General features: G+C 38.6%; 1 protein-coding gene across 2 annotated transcripts in view; it reads left to right on the top strand.

The window, feature by feature from the left end:
• The window catches only part of GBE1 (1,4-alpha-glucan branching enzyme 1), a 151,878-nt gene that overhangs the window by 31,658 nt on the left and 107,077 nt on the right, over positions 1 to 13,143 (top strand). For both annotated transcript variants that reach the window (XM_083736649.1, XM_083736650.1), the window contains exons 2-3: positions 3,331 to 3,500; positions 10,763 to 10,878. In XM_083736649.1, the coding sequence (XP_083592775.1) occupies positions 3,331 to 3,500; positions 10,763 to 10,878 (286 nt within the window). The remainder of the gene's footprint in view (positions 1 to 3,330; positions 3,501 to 10,762; positions 10,879 to 13,143) is intronic.

The raw sequence follows: 13,143 nt of genomic DNA, 5'->3' as shown, positions 1-13,143 counted from the left end.
AGTGCCCTGTCATCAGTCCCAGCCTTTCAGTCCTTCAATCCATACTTGTCTGCCCACTTCCCTCTTACTCATCCCATCATCTCTGTATTAGACATTAGGAGTTTTTGTTTGTTCCGCTCCTTGTCTAGGCAGTTTGGAATGATTAGCAGTTGCCTGTCCACACTATTTCAGCCAAATCAATGTCAAGACGTTTCATTGCCAAAGGAAGAATACAATTACATATTTCCACACCATACAATGTGTTTTGTAATGGACACATTTTCTGTGGAAATTGTCACTGCTATATATTGTAAATTTTCAACAAAAGACATTTCTTTTTCACCAGCTTAATTAGTAATGTAATGGTTATACATGATTACTACATAATTAGCAACATAATGCAGTGAAGGTGGAAGTGGGCAGTTTCAAAGTTGTAATTAACTTTTTCCAGAGGACTATTTGTGGTAAGCATGTATTAATTTGCATAATAAATAGAGGAACAGCATAGGAAGCTGCCTTATAAGAAGTCAGAGCATTGATCCATCTACCTTGACTTGCCACAGTTCTTTACTTTTCCTGTAAAGTTAGAACATCCTAAGTACAGTGGTACCTCAGGTTACATACGCTTCAGGTTACATACGCTTCAGGTTACGGATTACGCTAACCCAGAAATAGTGCTTCAGGTTAAGAACTTTGCTTCAAGATGAGAACAGAGATCGTGCTGTGGCGCGGCGGCAGCGGGAGGCCCCATTAGCTAAAGTGGTGCTTCAGGTTAAGAACAGTTTCAGGTTAAGAATGGACCTCCGAAACGAATTAAGTACTTAACCCAAGGTACCACTGTACACACATTTTGTTGCACAAGATAACTGATGGCAATCAAAAATGAAGGGAAACAACGATTTGATTGTATGTGACTACTAAGCAATTCTTTACAAAGAGTGGACTCCAAAGAATTTTATACATGTGATTCTTTGTGCACATATGTCATTGCTTCCTTACCAGCTGCTTCACATACTTCCATAAGGTACACTGTGGATTAGCCACTGCATTAGGAAGTCCTTCACCCTCCACAACCCAGCAAAACAAAAAAGATCTGCTGTACATGCAGTGTTCCACACATTTGTTCAAGTCCTAGCCTTTACAGGAACGTCGCTATATATAACATATCCAATTAGCATCCAAAAGCACAGACACACACAAGAATATTTGAAAAAGATTAAATTGTAATAATGAAGTCCTTCCTTGACATTTCCAGTCATCAGCTGTTATTTGGTAGAGATGTAAACACTAATAGGTAATTAAAATTTAGTAAGTGAGCAGCATATTTCTTAAAAATTCACAGGAAAGTTATTTGACAGCCTTAAAAGAGAGTGAATATTCCCTTAAAGTGCATGGGGACAATGCCACCGTCATCTCCCTGATTAATTTATCTTAAGATGAAACCACCATTTAGGACTATATAGTCATCAGCAATTGAGAAGTGCTGAGATTTACAGAGTGTAAAATAAGGTTTCAAATCAATTGTCTGTACTTGCCATAAGAGTATGGGACTAGATTTCCTACATGTCTTCCTCTGGAATGGCACCTGTGCCTTGAATTCATACATGACAAGTAAGAAATTTATCAGGCAAGGCTTTCCCCCCACAACTGCATTTCCATATCGAGCTAATCCCAGGGTACAGAACCCATCTACGATACATAGACTCTATACTGTACTGGTAGACTTCAGGTATGAATGTAGCTAGCTTGGGATGTCCTAAATGGTTTCAAGAGTTCTTGTAAGAAAAAAGACAGTGAGAGAGAAAGGTTTACTTCTCTATATCTGTATTTGTATTTATATTTATATTCATGTATACATATATTCATATCCTGAAGCCACATTCCAATTCATGAGGATGCTGATCTCAGGGCCCTTAATACTAGGTTGCTCATCACTAACTCCTGCTTGGATCATGCAAAAGACCAGGTCGGCACAGTTCCCGCACCACTTGGGTTCATGCTTGATAGTACCTGATGTTATTCATGGCCCAGTATTACGCATATGGGTAATGATTACCTATGTGAGCAGAGCAAAGAGACTGAAAGGTTTTTGTACTACAGCAGATTCTGCTTCACTGTGCCCCACAACAGACTTAAATACAAACACTGTGCTCCTTTGGGATGCGGAACTGCAATGCTGATGGGCAGTACTTCTGTTTTGGGGTTGCTAGTGGTGGTTTTCTTACAATGTCCTGTACCCTTTGCCAGAGACTGGATTCACGTGTATTGCGGCAACTTGTTTTCTCGCTGTGCTTTGACCTTTTCCCCTCCAAAAGTGCATAAATCGTCTTTTCCCCACCTTTTTGTTTGACTTATATTTTATGCATTCAAATTAAATTGCAACAAGCTTTAAAATTCTATCACCTGTCACACATGTTTGTTGAGAAAACAACTTTTATATTTAGAGCTCTAGAGAGCGAGAGAGTGTTATATACTGCATAATAAGAGAACTGACTATGGAGGTTACAGAAATCATTACACTGTTTTGATGCATGATACCCATGGGCAAATTTCCCAGTTGTAATGTTGGGGTTTCTATGTGTGGAACAAGAGCATTATAAGAACATGCCCACTATCCTCAGGCTCTGCTTCTTCTGAAATTCTTACTGGCTGTGAGGTAAATACCCGCCCCTGGAATAAAAGCTGTTGGGAAGGCTTAACCTTGTGAGTTAAAAAAAGTAATATAATCAACTGGAATAACGAATAAATGAGACCTAAGGACCCTCTTAATACGATGTCTCTAAAGTGACTCTTTCTATACCACAGCTTTAAATAAAGCTGAGACTGTTTCCCAGCAGTGGTATTTTCCCCCAAGGTGTAATATCTTAGTTGTCACTATGATTGATGTTTCCTTTGAACAAATGACCCTTTTAAACTAGATAAAACTGAGTATCTTACAATAGAGGTGCCATGCTCTAGCTTTTGTTTTATGAAGAAAAACTGTTTCTTGAGGAAAGTGTGGGATGTTTTGGTGGCCATTTGCTTTAGCATAATGATCCTAGTATTTTGAAAAATTAGCCTTTTAATAATTGGATTCGGTGGAGTGCCACATAGCTGTCATAGTGAATAACAATTCACTCCATCAGTTCAAAGCTACTAGTCACAGAACATATAGTATTCTTATAATGCCAGATATACCTAACTTTTAGAATTTAAAATTTTATGATCTGAACATTTGATGATGCTTAAAAGGAATACTGGGACTATCATCTAATAGACTTGACTGAACAAGTCTTAAAATGGGACTTTCATTGGCAGCTTTACTGAAATTATTTAGTAATACTTTCCTTCAATGCATTTTTCTATTGAAAGGTATAGTCTCTTCCATCGCATCTTGAAGAACATTGAAGAAAATGAAGGTGGCCTTGACAAATTTACAAAGAGTTACCAAACATTTGGAGTCAACAGATTTATTGATGGAGGATTGTACTGTAAGGAATGGGCTCCTGGGGCAGAAGCTGTGTTTCTTACCGGAGACTTCAGTAAGTATTTTCAAGCACATGTTTTATGTCTTATCCTCTGTATGCGTCTGTTTTTCTGTTGATTCTGTTTTTATGCCCATATTTTCATGGCTCTGCACATTAGTTCTTTTAAATAAAGGATTGCCAGCTTCAGGGCTAAGTGCAAAATTCGTTGTTGCCAGGTTATCACTACAATCTTAACAGTATATCAGAAAATGCAATTTGATGTTGAGAGGGGAATGTGTGAGTGAACAATGGGTGGCATTCACTGATGCTTTTAATGGAAGACCTAAGTTCAAAACTCTTAATTAACCATGAAACACACCAGGGGAACTTGCTGGTTCACTATTTGTCAGTCTAACCTGGCTCACAGGATTGTTGTGAAGATAAAATTGGGGGTGGTGATCGACACACCATGTATGCCACCTTGAGCTTCGTGGACAAAAGGTACGTTGCAAATAAAATGTTAAATACATCTAGACACATTAATTTAAAACTTCTTCTTTAATTAAGAGAAAATAGTACGTTTTTGTTTTTTTAATATCCATTTGAATGGCTATTTGGAAAAGATGGGACTGCTATTGGAAAGACATGGCAGTAGAGCCCAACTGACTTCAAGGTCCTTCGCCTTTTGGCATGTGTGGTATAAAGGCAACAGAAGTGACTCTACAGAAGTGACTTCAAGAAGTGCCACACCTTTCTGGGAATTTTATCATTTGGACTAGAAGTGTCTTAAGTGCAGCCTTCTAGTATTCTCTGTCCAGTTCTTTGGACTCTGCAAGGCCACACCCATTTCCCAGACTACATTGTCTCTGCTCTGAGCCCTCCTTAAGTCCTTTGGATGACTGGAATGCATTATTGAGCTGTGGCAATGCCTCTTGATTGATGTAGAATAGAAAGATGTTCCTCCTGAAGGAGTTGGCTTTCAATAAAAGAAAAAGCAAGGAAAAGAAACCCTGCAATAGTGAGAAATAAGGGTAAGGTGAAATCCTATGTTTACTCAGATATAAGTCTTACTGAATTTCGTGGGGGCTTGCTCCCAAGTAAGTGGGGTTATGACACAAACCTATGGTGGCAAAACACATATTATAAATTCCTTCTCAAGCTTTCTGGCAATGTGGACGGAGGTTTAAATGGAATGAGGTAAACTAAGAATCACCACTGAAGACAGCAATTGGAAGTTGCTTTGAGCAAAAGTAATAATATGGGCAGCATAGTTTTAGATAGACCAGAGCAAAAAGCATTACAATAATCAAGATGTGAAATATTAAAGGTCAAATAAGCATTTTTGAAGTTGAAACAGAGAAAGGAAAATATGAGCTTGAGCAACACTGCTAAATATAAAAATGACAGGATTTGACAACAGAATCAATTTGGTGGAAAGAGAAAAGTCAAAAATTGTACTAAGACACTACATGTAATCAAGTTTGTGGAACATAATTTTCAACAGAGAATGTGTGTGATTTTTTTCATCCTAAATAATCAGCTGTTTGACCTATATTAAGCTTCAGGTGGCACTGAGGTATGAAGACAGAAGTAGCCAAAGGATGGTCAGGAACGTAGTAATGATTAGCAGTAGAAAAAAGAAAAGTAATGTTGAAAGCTGTCAGCATAGAAAAGCTACTGGAATCTAAAAGAGGAAATGAATTTTCAGTGTGTGAAAAAGATGGATCACGAACAATGGATCTGAAGATCCCCCACAGACTGAGTAGAAAAGAGAAAACTGCTGGCAAACGCTGAAAGCATATAAAACATAAAATGTAAAAACAAAACCAAGTGAAAACTCCAAAATGCTAGACTAAAAAGAAATGTGGCGAAGAGAATCAAAAGCAGCATCTATACTGGTGAATAAAGTATTTAAGGCCATGATTCTTTCCTAAGAGATTACTCATGAAAAAGGTCTTACTAATGTTTCCAGGTTGAAGAGACCAAAAGCCAGATTGAAATGGGGGTAAAGAAGTTACTCAAAATATCCTGAGACAAATGGATACCAATCAATCAACAACCTGATAACAATACAGAAGAGTACTAAAAAAAAAAGTCTGTATTTTAGTAGAAAGCATTGGTTGAGAGGTTGACAGGGGCTTGCATAAGGAAGGAAACCTTATATAACACATTCTGATCCTGCAGGGTCAACATGTAAAGCACAGTCGAACGAAACTGAAATTAGAAAGTTGATAGCAGAAATTAGATGTACTTGGCTTACAAACAGCAAACTTGTAAATTGCTCTAAGAGCTTGACGTGCTTATTTTCATTCAATAACTGGCTGGCCTACTCTTAATTTGAGTGTCTTAATTGATTTGGGTTTCAAAAAGAGCATTAAAAAAATATTCTAGTGCCAGAAAACATCTTTCGAATAGAACTTGTTTGCTGTGTCTCTCGTGATTTACAACAAATGAACCTTACTGGTTCCATGCAATAGTGCTAAGTGTTCAGTGATCAGATGCTGAGTGAAGCGCTCGTTTCATTCAGCTACTAAGTGTGCATCTGCTATTGTGAATGCCAGTATGTCCTGGTCCCAAAAAACAACTTGAAAGGGAAGAAGAAGTTCACCACTGATCACTCTCTCCATATATGCACGTAACATGCTGATTGGAAGATATAATCTGATCTTTGGTTTTCACACATAACCTTCTCGTTTAGTACCTTTAGCTTTCCACTGAGATGATTGGGCTGGACGCATTTACATTTTTATTATGTATGTCAGTCTTCCTCCAGGGTGACCAGAGGCAAAGAATGTGGATTCTGTACCTTTTAAATAATTCGATAGAAAAGGGACATTTACCAGATTCTGCATGTCATGCAAAACTCTCCCCAGTGTTCTCTTCCCAGTGTTCAATGGATTGAATGCATCTCTTTATAAACTTAACACCACTACTTCAAGATGCTAATAAAACTAATCAGTAAGATGTCTGGACTGAATCTTCCTTTAGTCTTCTAGATGAAAAATTATGTCAGTTGCCCTATATATCTTATTCATCATCAGTCAAAGTAGAAGATTTATTCCCAAGGGGGCAGTTAATGGAATCAAAAGGCCTAAGGAATGGAAGTTGTCATTAAATGCAGATGGGTATCAGTAATATTCCCAGGAGGAATTGGGCTGCAAAATCCCAAAGACATAGAATCAAGTTGCTAGTGATGTGCTTGCTTTAATATTATATCATTTTCACCCACCTTTACATTTCAGTTATGTTAAAATACCTCAAATTTAGTTTGGTTTCTGTTTTTATACAGCACCTAGTAGGTTTTAGGGGCTTCGGAAATAAATCGAATTAAATACAGAATTTATTATTAACTTGGGAGCTGCTTGAAACTCAGAACTGAGTTTCTAGAAACTAAACTAAAACCTAGAATGCCAGATTCCTTTTAAAACTTCTTTTACCAAGTAACTGCTTCATTATGAGCAGAGAAGGTGTACCAGGCCTGGAACTAAACCAGCTTCTCTCTCCTTCTGTCTCTGGAAGTTCAGTCTTTGTTCTCTTCCTGTTTCTTTTGCAGTGAGAATTGCTTAGCTTCCATCTGCCCATGACACTGCAGGATGAGAAATAAGTGTGTGTGAGTGAGAGTACACACCATCCTTTATTTTAACTTTTAGTGTGGGCCTCCAGTTGCGCTGAACCAAACGTCTCTTGACTTACCCCAAAAAAGCCACTCAAGACTATTAAAAGAACATTCACAGCATTACGATTTGTCAATTAGTAGTTTTAAAAGCTTAGTAAATCATGTATATGAGGCAATTAGTAAGCTGAAGCTCTGATACGAGAGGCGGTATTGACATTATAGTTTCCTGAAAAGCTTCTGGTAAATGACACTGAATATTTTATTTACACATTTTATTGCTTAGTAACTAAGGGAGTACAAGCAAAATATCAGTATCTTAGAGTTTGCCACTTCACAATAAAAGTCTTGTTCATGTATATTTAGAACCTTGATAGATGGTTTAAGACAGAACCCCCACCCTGGTGCCCTCCAAATCTTTTTTGACTGCACCTGTCATCTGCTCTAGCCCACACAGCTGGGGATAATGTATTTCAGACTAACTATGTATTTCAGTCTAATTGCATAGAGCTTCTCTAGCTGCTGTTCATGAACGCATGGCACTGACATGGAGAAACTTCACAAGATTGGCTCAACTACATAGTGTGCAGAAAGCTAACATTATGGCCAGTTGTGTGGCTATAGTTCCATGTGGAAGTCACATTTTCCTGAAACTTCTGTGTCGGTTTCCTAAGAAATTGTTCCTGAGTGCTGATGTATGCTAAAAAAGCATGACTTGGAATTTCACATTATTTGACACAGCAGTTTCCCCCCTTGAATTTTTATCGTACTGAAACTTTAAGTGCTGCTGGTTTCATGCCAGTGAATCAGTGCAGTTTTCTGTTTTCTTTTTCTTTTAAAAAGGCAACATAAAGTATTTAACCTCTGCCATTGCATAGCCTCTTGGGAATCTGTGATATGACATTCATACTGAATTGGTAGTTTTGGGAAACCCTGGCCCCATGACTTTAGCATCATGGGGATGAGCCACACACTTGCCCCCCATACCTCTCTTTCTTCAGCAGCAGTTTGGAAGCTTCTGCAGCTTGCTGCAATGTCGCCAACTTGTACAAACTTAACTATGCTTTGTTGAAACAAGCCCACTTCAAACCATGAAAACCTGCTTGCAGCTGTGCTGCAGTAGCAGAGAATGAGCAGGCATAGCACACATGAGCTGCGGTGGAGCACTGGGTGCATACACAGTTACTAACTAAATGCAGCTGTGGCATGCAGATTTCGCTTAATATAGTCAGTTTGAAATATGATTACTGGGCTGGGTTGTTGAGCTTGTGAGAAATTGAAGTTTCCAGATGGCGCTGAATAAGTGTCAGCGCCCATTCCCTTTCCTATCAGGATAGCTGGGCAGAGGAGAGAGGTTCTTGTTCTCCCAGCCAAGCAGAAGATGCATCTTGGAGACAGATTCTGCTTGCCTTAGATCAGGTATGTCCAACAGGTAGATTGTGATCTTACCGTCAATCACGGCGGTGTTACAGGTAGATTGCAGGATTAATCTAAGTGATCGTGGGGGTCCTCCTGACCGATCCCTCCGAAAAGCTCAACAACAACCGTGGCCACTCGAACCCCCAAAAAGCTCAACAACTCCTGGCAATGACAATAGGTAGATCACTGCCAGTTTTATTATAGTGAGTCTCTTGGTAGCTGGACGTGCCTACCTTAGATGACCCAGCAGAATCCAGTTGTCCTCTCTATAACTTGCCGGATCTCCTCTATATTTCAAACAGCTGCTTACGAACTCCCCTGCTGAAATATATCGCTTCCTCTACACCCTTATAATAATAATAATATTTAATAATAATTTATTATTTATACCCTGCCCATCTGGCTGGGTTTCTCCAGCCACTCTGGGTGGCTCCCAACAGAATATTAAAAACACGCTAACACATCAAACATTAAAAACTTCCCTAAACAGGGTTGCTTGCAGATGTCTTCTAAAAGTCAGATGGTTGTTTCCTTCCTTGACATCTGATAGGAGGGCGTTCCACAGGGCGGGCGCCACTACCGAGAAGGCCCTCTGCTTGGTTCCCTGTAACCTTACTTCTCGCAGTGAGGGAACTGCCAGAAGGCCCTCGGCACTGGACCTTAGTGTCCAGGCTGAACAATGGGGTGGAGACACTCCTTATTGATTTATAGATCTCCAGCCTTGACTCCTGCCTGCAAAAAACCTAATGTCTGTGTGTTTGTGAAATGAAAAATGTAGGTGTTCTTAAAAACATTATATATATAGATGATAGATATATAAAATTGCTCAATATATTTACAGTATGTAGATACAAACTTCCAATGTGACTAAAATACATTGCCAAAACTCAATCAAGCAAAATGAACCAGGCATGAGTTAGAAGGCCATTGAAATGTCAGTGGGTTAGATGGGGGGGACTAGCATGTCCTCCCCCCACCCACATGGAAAACCTGCATAGGGTTACAGTTGAATTATTTTGTAATTGTACTAATGCTGTTGCATTTTAGTGTTGCAAACCTTAATATACCTAGTCCCAAATACATGTTCTGTTGGTGAAAATGCATTTTATTCAGAAGAATGAGGAGCAAACCTTCATCCCAGGTCGTTTGTTAACCTTTCCCTGCTGTCATAAATGTTAGAATAATAATGAGAGAGAGGTTAGGAACAGAAAAAGGAAGTTTTTTGCAGCTGTCTGTATAGTCATGGCAGTTGGGTTCAAATGAATTGATAGTGGACGCATATGGGGAGAATCCTAACATGTTCACAGATAAAGGAAAAGAAGAAAAGGAACTACTTCAAGAAATGTTAAGAAAGATCAGAGAGAGAAGATTGCATTTGGCAAGGACAGAGTCTCGGGAACAGAGGGCGCAAGGAAGAAAGAATAGTAAGATCAGCTGTATCAGTGATGGCAGAAACCTCTAAGCGAAATACAAAGAAAAAGTGCCATCAGTAGAATGTGTTGTCACAGATATGCACGAAGACACTTTTTAGTGCAATAATCTGGGCAGAATCTAGACTGAAAGGAATCAAGTAGGGAATTGACAAGCAGGAAGTTGAAACGCTGAGAGAATGTGACACATTCTAGGCATGGACAGGAAGGGAAGTGGAACAGGGTAATGAGTGCTATCCAGTCACAAGGGATCAAGACAGAGTTTGAGGATGGAAGGTACAAGAGCAAAACCACAAGCGAATTTATGAAAATGCCAGAAGACACTGCAAGAGCGGACTAACGGTGGAATATGCTGGGGAGACAACAGATAGCAGACCAAGGAGGGAACTTTTTTTTTGTTCTTCTGCCTACCACCCTCAGTACATTTTGTAGAAAAGTGAGATATTAATGATTATTCTTCGTTGAAAATAATGGTCTGATAAGTAGATTGAAACAGAGGACCTTTTAACTGCAGCTTTTGCCAGCCTGGGGCCTTGAGATGTTTTGGAGTATAGCTCCTATTGGCTCCAGCCAACACAACTGGTTTCATTAGAAGAAAACATTGAAGGAAGATGGCGTTCAAAAGAAACATGAAGAAGAGGACCGGTATGCATTGTGACAGGTATTATCAGGGAAGTATTGAGGAAAAAGCCTAAGAGGGAAACATGTGAAAGGAAGATGAAGAAAGGAGTTTTATGCTTTAAAAAATCTCAAAGTAGTAAGATTTATTGCACAGAAAGAAGCTTGGTCTTCATCTGCGCCCACTTTCTCATTTTACATACTAATGATGCATTTTAATACATGTTCAATATTTTAGTACTTTTCTTTTATTGCAGATAACTGGAATCCATTTTCTCACCCATATAAGAAAATGGATTTTGGGAAATGGGAGTTGTTCATCCCACCTGGACCAGATGGATCTCATCCTGTGCCACATGGATCAAAACTAAAGGTGCTCGTTTCAAAATTGTACTTTTGCTCTATCCAGTCATTCTCAATTCCTGATAGCGAAGTTTTTCCTGCTGTCGCTCTGATGTGCCAATTTATATTTTAAAGTTCAAAGGAGACTTGCAGATTCTTCTCTTCACCTACATGGCTTCCTGTCAAAATAATATAAAATAAAGGTATCACGACACTGCAGTGAACAAAAGGGTTTATGGTGAATAAGGAAGGTGACTTTACTGCAAACCTAAAATGGCTGAAGATGGTTAAGGGTTTAATAAATGTTGAGAGAAACCCAGGCAGAGGCTTACAAGTTACAGGGATGGGACTTTTTAGAAAAGGTTGTTTGTTTGTTTTTCCAAGTTATGTCCCATCTGAAGGAAACTTGTGGAAATTTAATGATAAATGAATACGCTTTGACTTGCATCCTGGGAAATGTGAATGCAGGATGTTCACAGAAGGGCACATCTTTGTCTCGACCTTCTTCTGCTTCCCTCTGAAAAGCCACTCTGGAGACTGAGTGTTGGGGACTGCTGGGGGAAAAGGCATTGGCCAAAATTCGATGGAGAATTGAATCTAAGGAGCCATGACTGGAACCAGATTAACTGCCAGCCAAAGGCTCCATGCAACTGCCTGTGAAAGAGCTTAGAGTTTACATACTGCTGTAACAACATATTCTAGAGCAATTGACATGTTTTAGCTTTTTCAAAAGGATGTGTAAGTGGAATAATTTTGGAAATACCATAGAAATGACTGTAGATCAAAGGTACTGGGATGTACTGTAGAAGGTTCTCCCACATCCCAGGAAAGGCATCAGGCAGCGATAAAGAAGTGGTGCTGTGTTTTGTTTAATATGTATATCTAATACTCTGATCCATCCAACACTTAAGGACTACTTCATCAAATCCCCAGGTACAGTTAGGGGGAAAATATCTTACCTACAATATTAACCCTCAAAGAACTAGAATGTATTTCATATATTTTACTGTGCAGGCTTGGATGATGCTAGTCACACTTCTCTGAAGTCTCTCAGCCCCACTCACCTCACAGAGTGCTTGTTGTGGGGGAGGAAGGGAAAGGAGAATGTTAGCCGCTTTGAGACTCCTTTGGGTAGTGATAAAGCGGGATATCAAATCCAAAACTCTTCTTCTCCTTGAAAGTTTGCAGCTGTAAGATGAGGGGCACTTCAGAACAACACACACACACACACAAACAAACAAACAAACAAACACACAATCTCATACAAGAAGATGATGGGATCCAAGCCATATTCTTTTCCTCACATTTTTAAATAAAAAAAAAATAAGGATAAAGTTTTCCACAAATGCAAATTAATCTTCACCACTGTGGCACGTGCCATCATGGCTCTAAAAGAGACAAGTGGAATAGGGTAATTCAGAAAATGCTGGTATTATTTTATTTTATTAAATAGATTTTTTACCCCACCTTTCAGGGTCTCTACCTGCAGAAGGTGGCTTACAACACAATCAGTGAAAATAACAACGTACTATATAATAGCAAATTATTTAAAATAGCAAAACAACATTAGTGGTTCACTTGAAAAGAAAAGGCAAATAAGGGCAATATGTTCTTAATGCTAAGATGTATTCAATATTAATATTAACATTAACTATATTCAGAATATTGATGATGGTTGCAGTCAGATATCATGATGGTAGCCCAGCTAATTTATAGATTTCATTGTAGGCTTGTTGGTAAATGATAGGAATGTTCTGGTTTCCTTTAAATTTACATTGAGCTGAAAAAAAATTGCAAGAAATCTTAAATGAACTGTAAACTTTTACAATCTTTCAAAATGTGCATAAATATTTAATAATTTAATATGCATTCAATCATTGGGTCAATTATCATATGGTGCATTACCAAACATTGATTTAGTAATATTTGAAATAAGTCACTTTCTGCTCAAGAACTAAAAAAAAATTGAGCAGTCTGTGCAAGAGTAGTTCTGGGGACCTTTAATTTAGAATAGGGCACTGTGCATTTTCCATATGAAAATAAATGAGGAGCAGAGGTCACAAACAAAGTTGGTTTATCAAAAGTCGTGCCTCTGCCTATTTTAAATTTTCCATACAGACTTCCCATTTTCTCGCTTAAGGGCTAGACCAAATATGCTGTTAAAACCCTTGTTTAAGATGAATTTGTTATTTTTGTCCAATCATATTAACCTTTATAAACCAGCTGAGGTTTATTCCCTTTAGATTGTTAGCCTTTAGAATAGGTTTATCAGCTGCTGAAGGTGACAAGTTTCTGT

This window comes from Podarcis gaigeae (assembly GCF_964106915.1).
Source record: "Podarcis gaigeae genome assembly, chromosome: 4".
NCBI lineage: Eukaryota > Metazoa > Chordata > Lepidosauria > Squamata > Lacertidae > Podarcis > Podarcis gaigeae.
The sequence above is the reverse complement of the archived record's forward strand: the minus strand, read 5'-3'. Positions and strand labels throughout refer to the sequence as shown.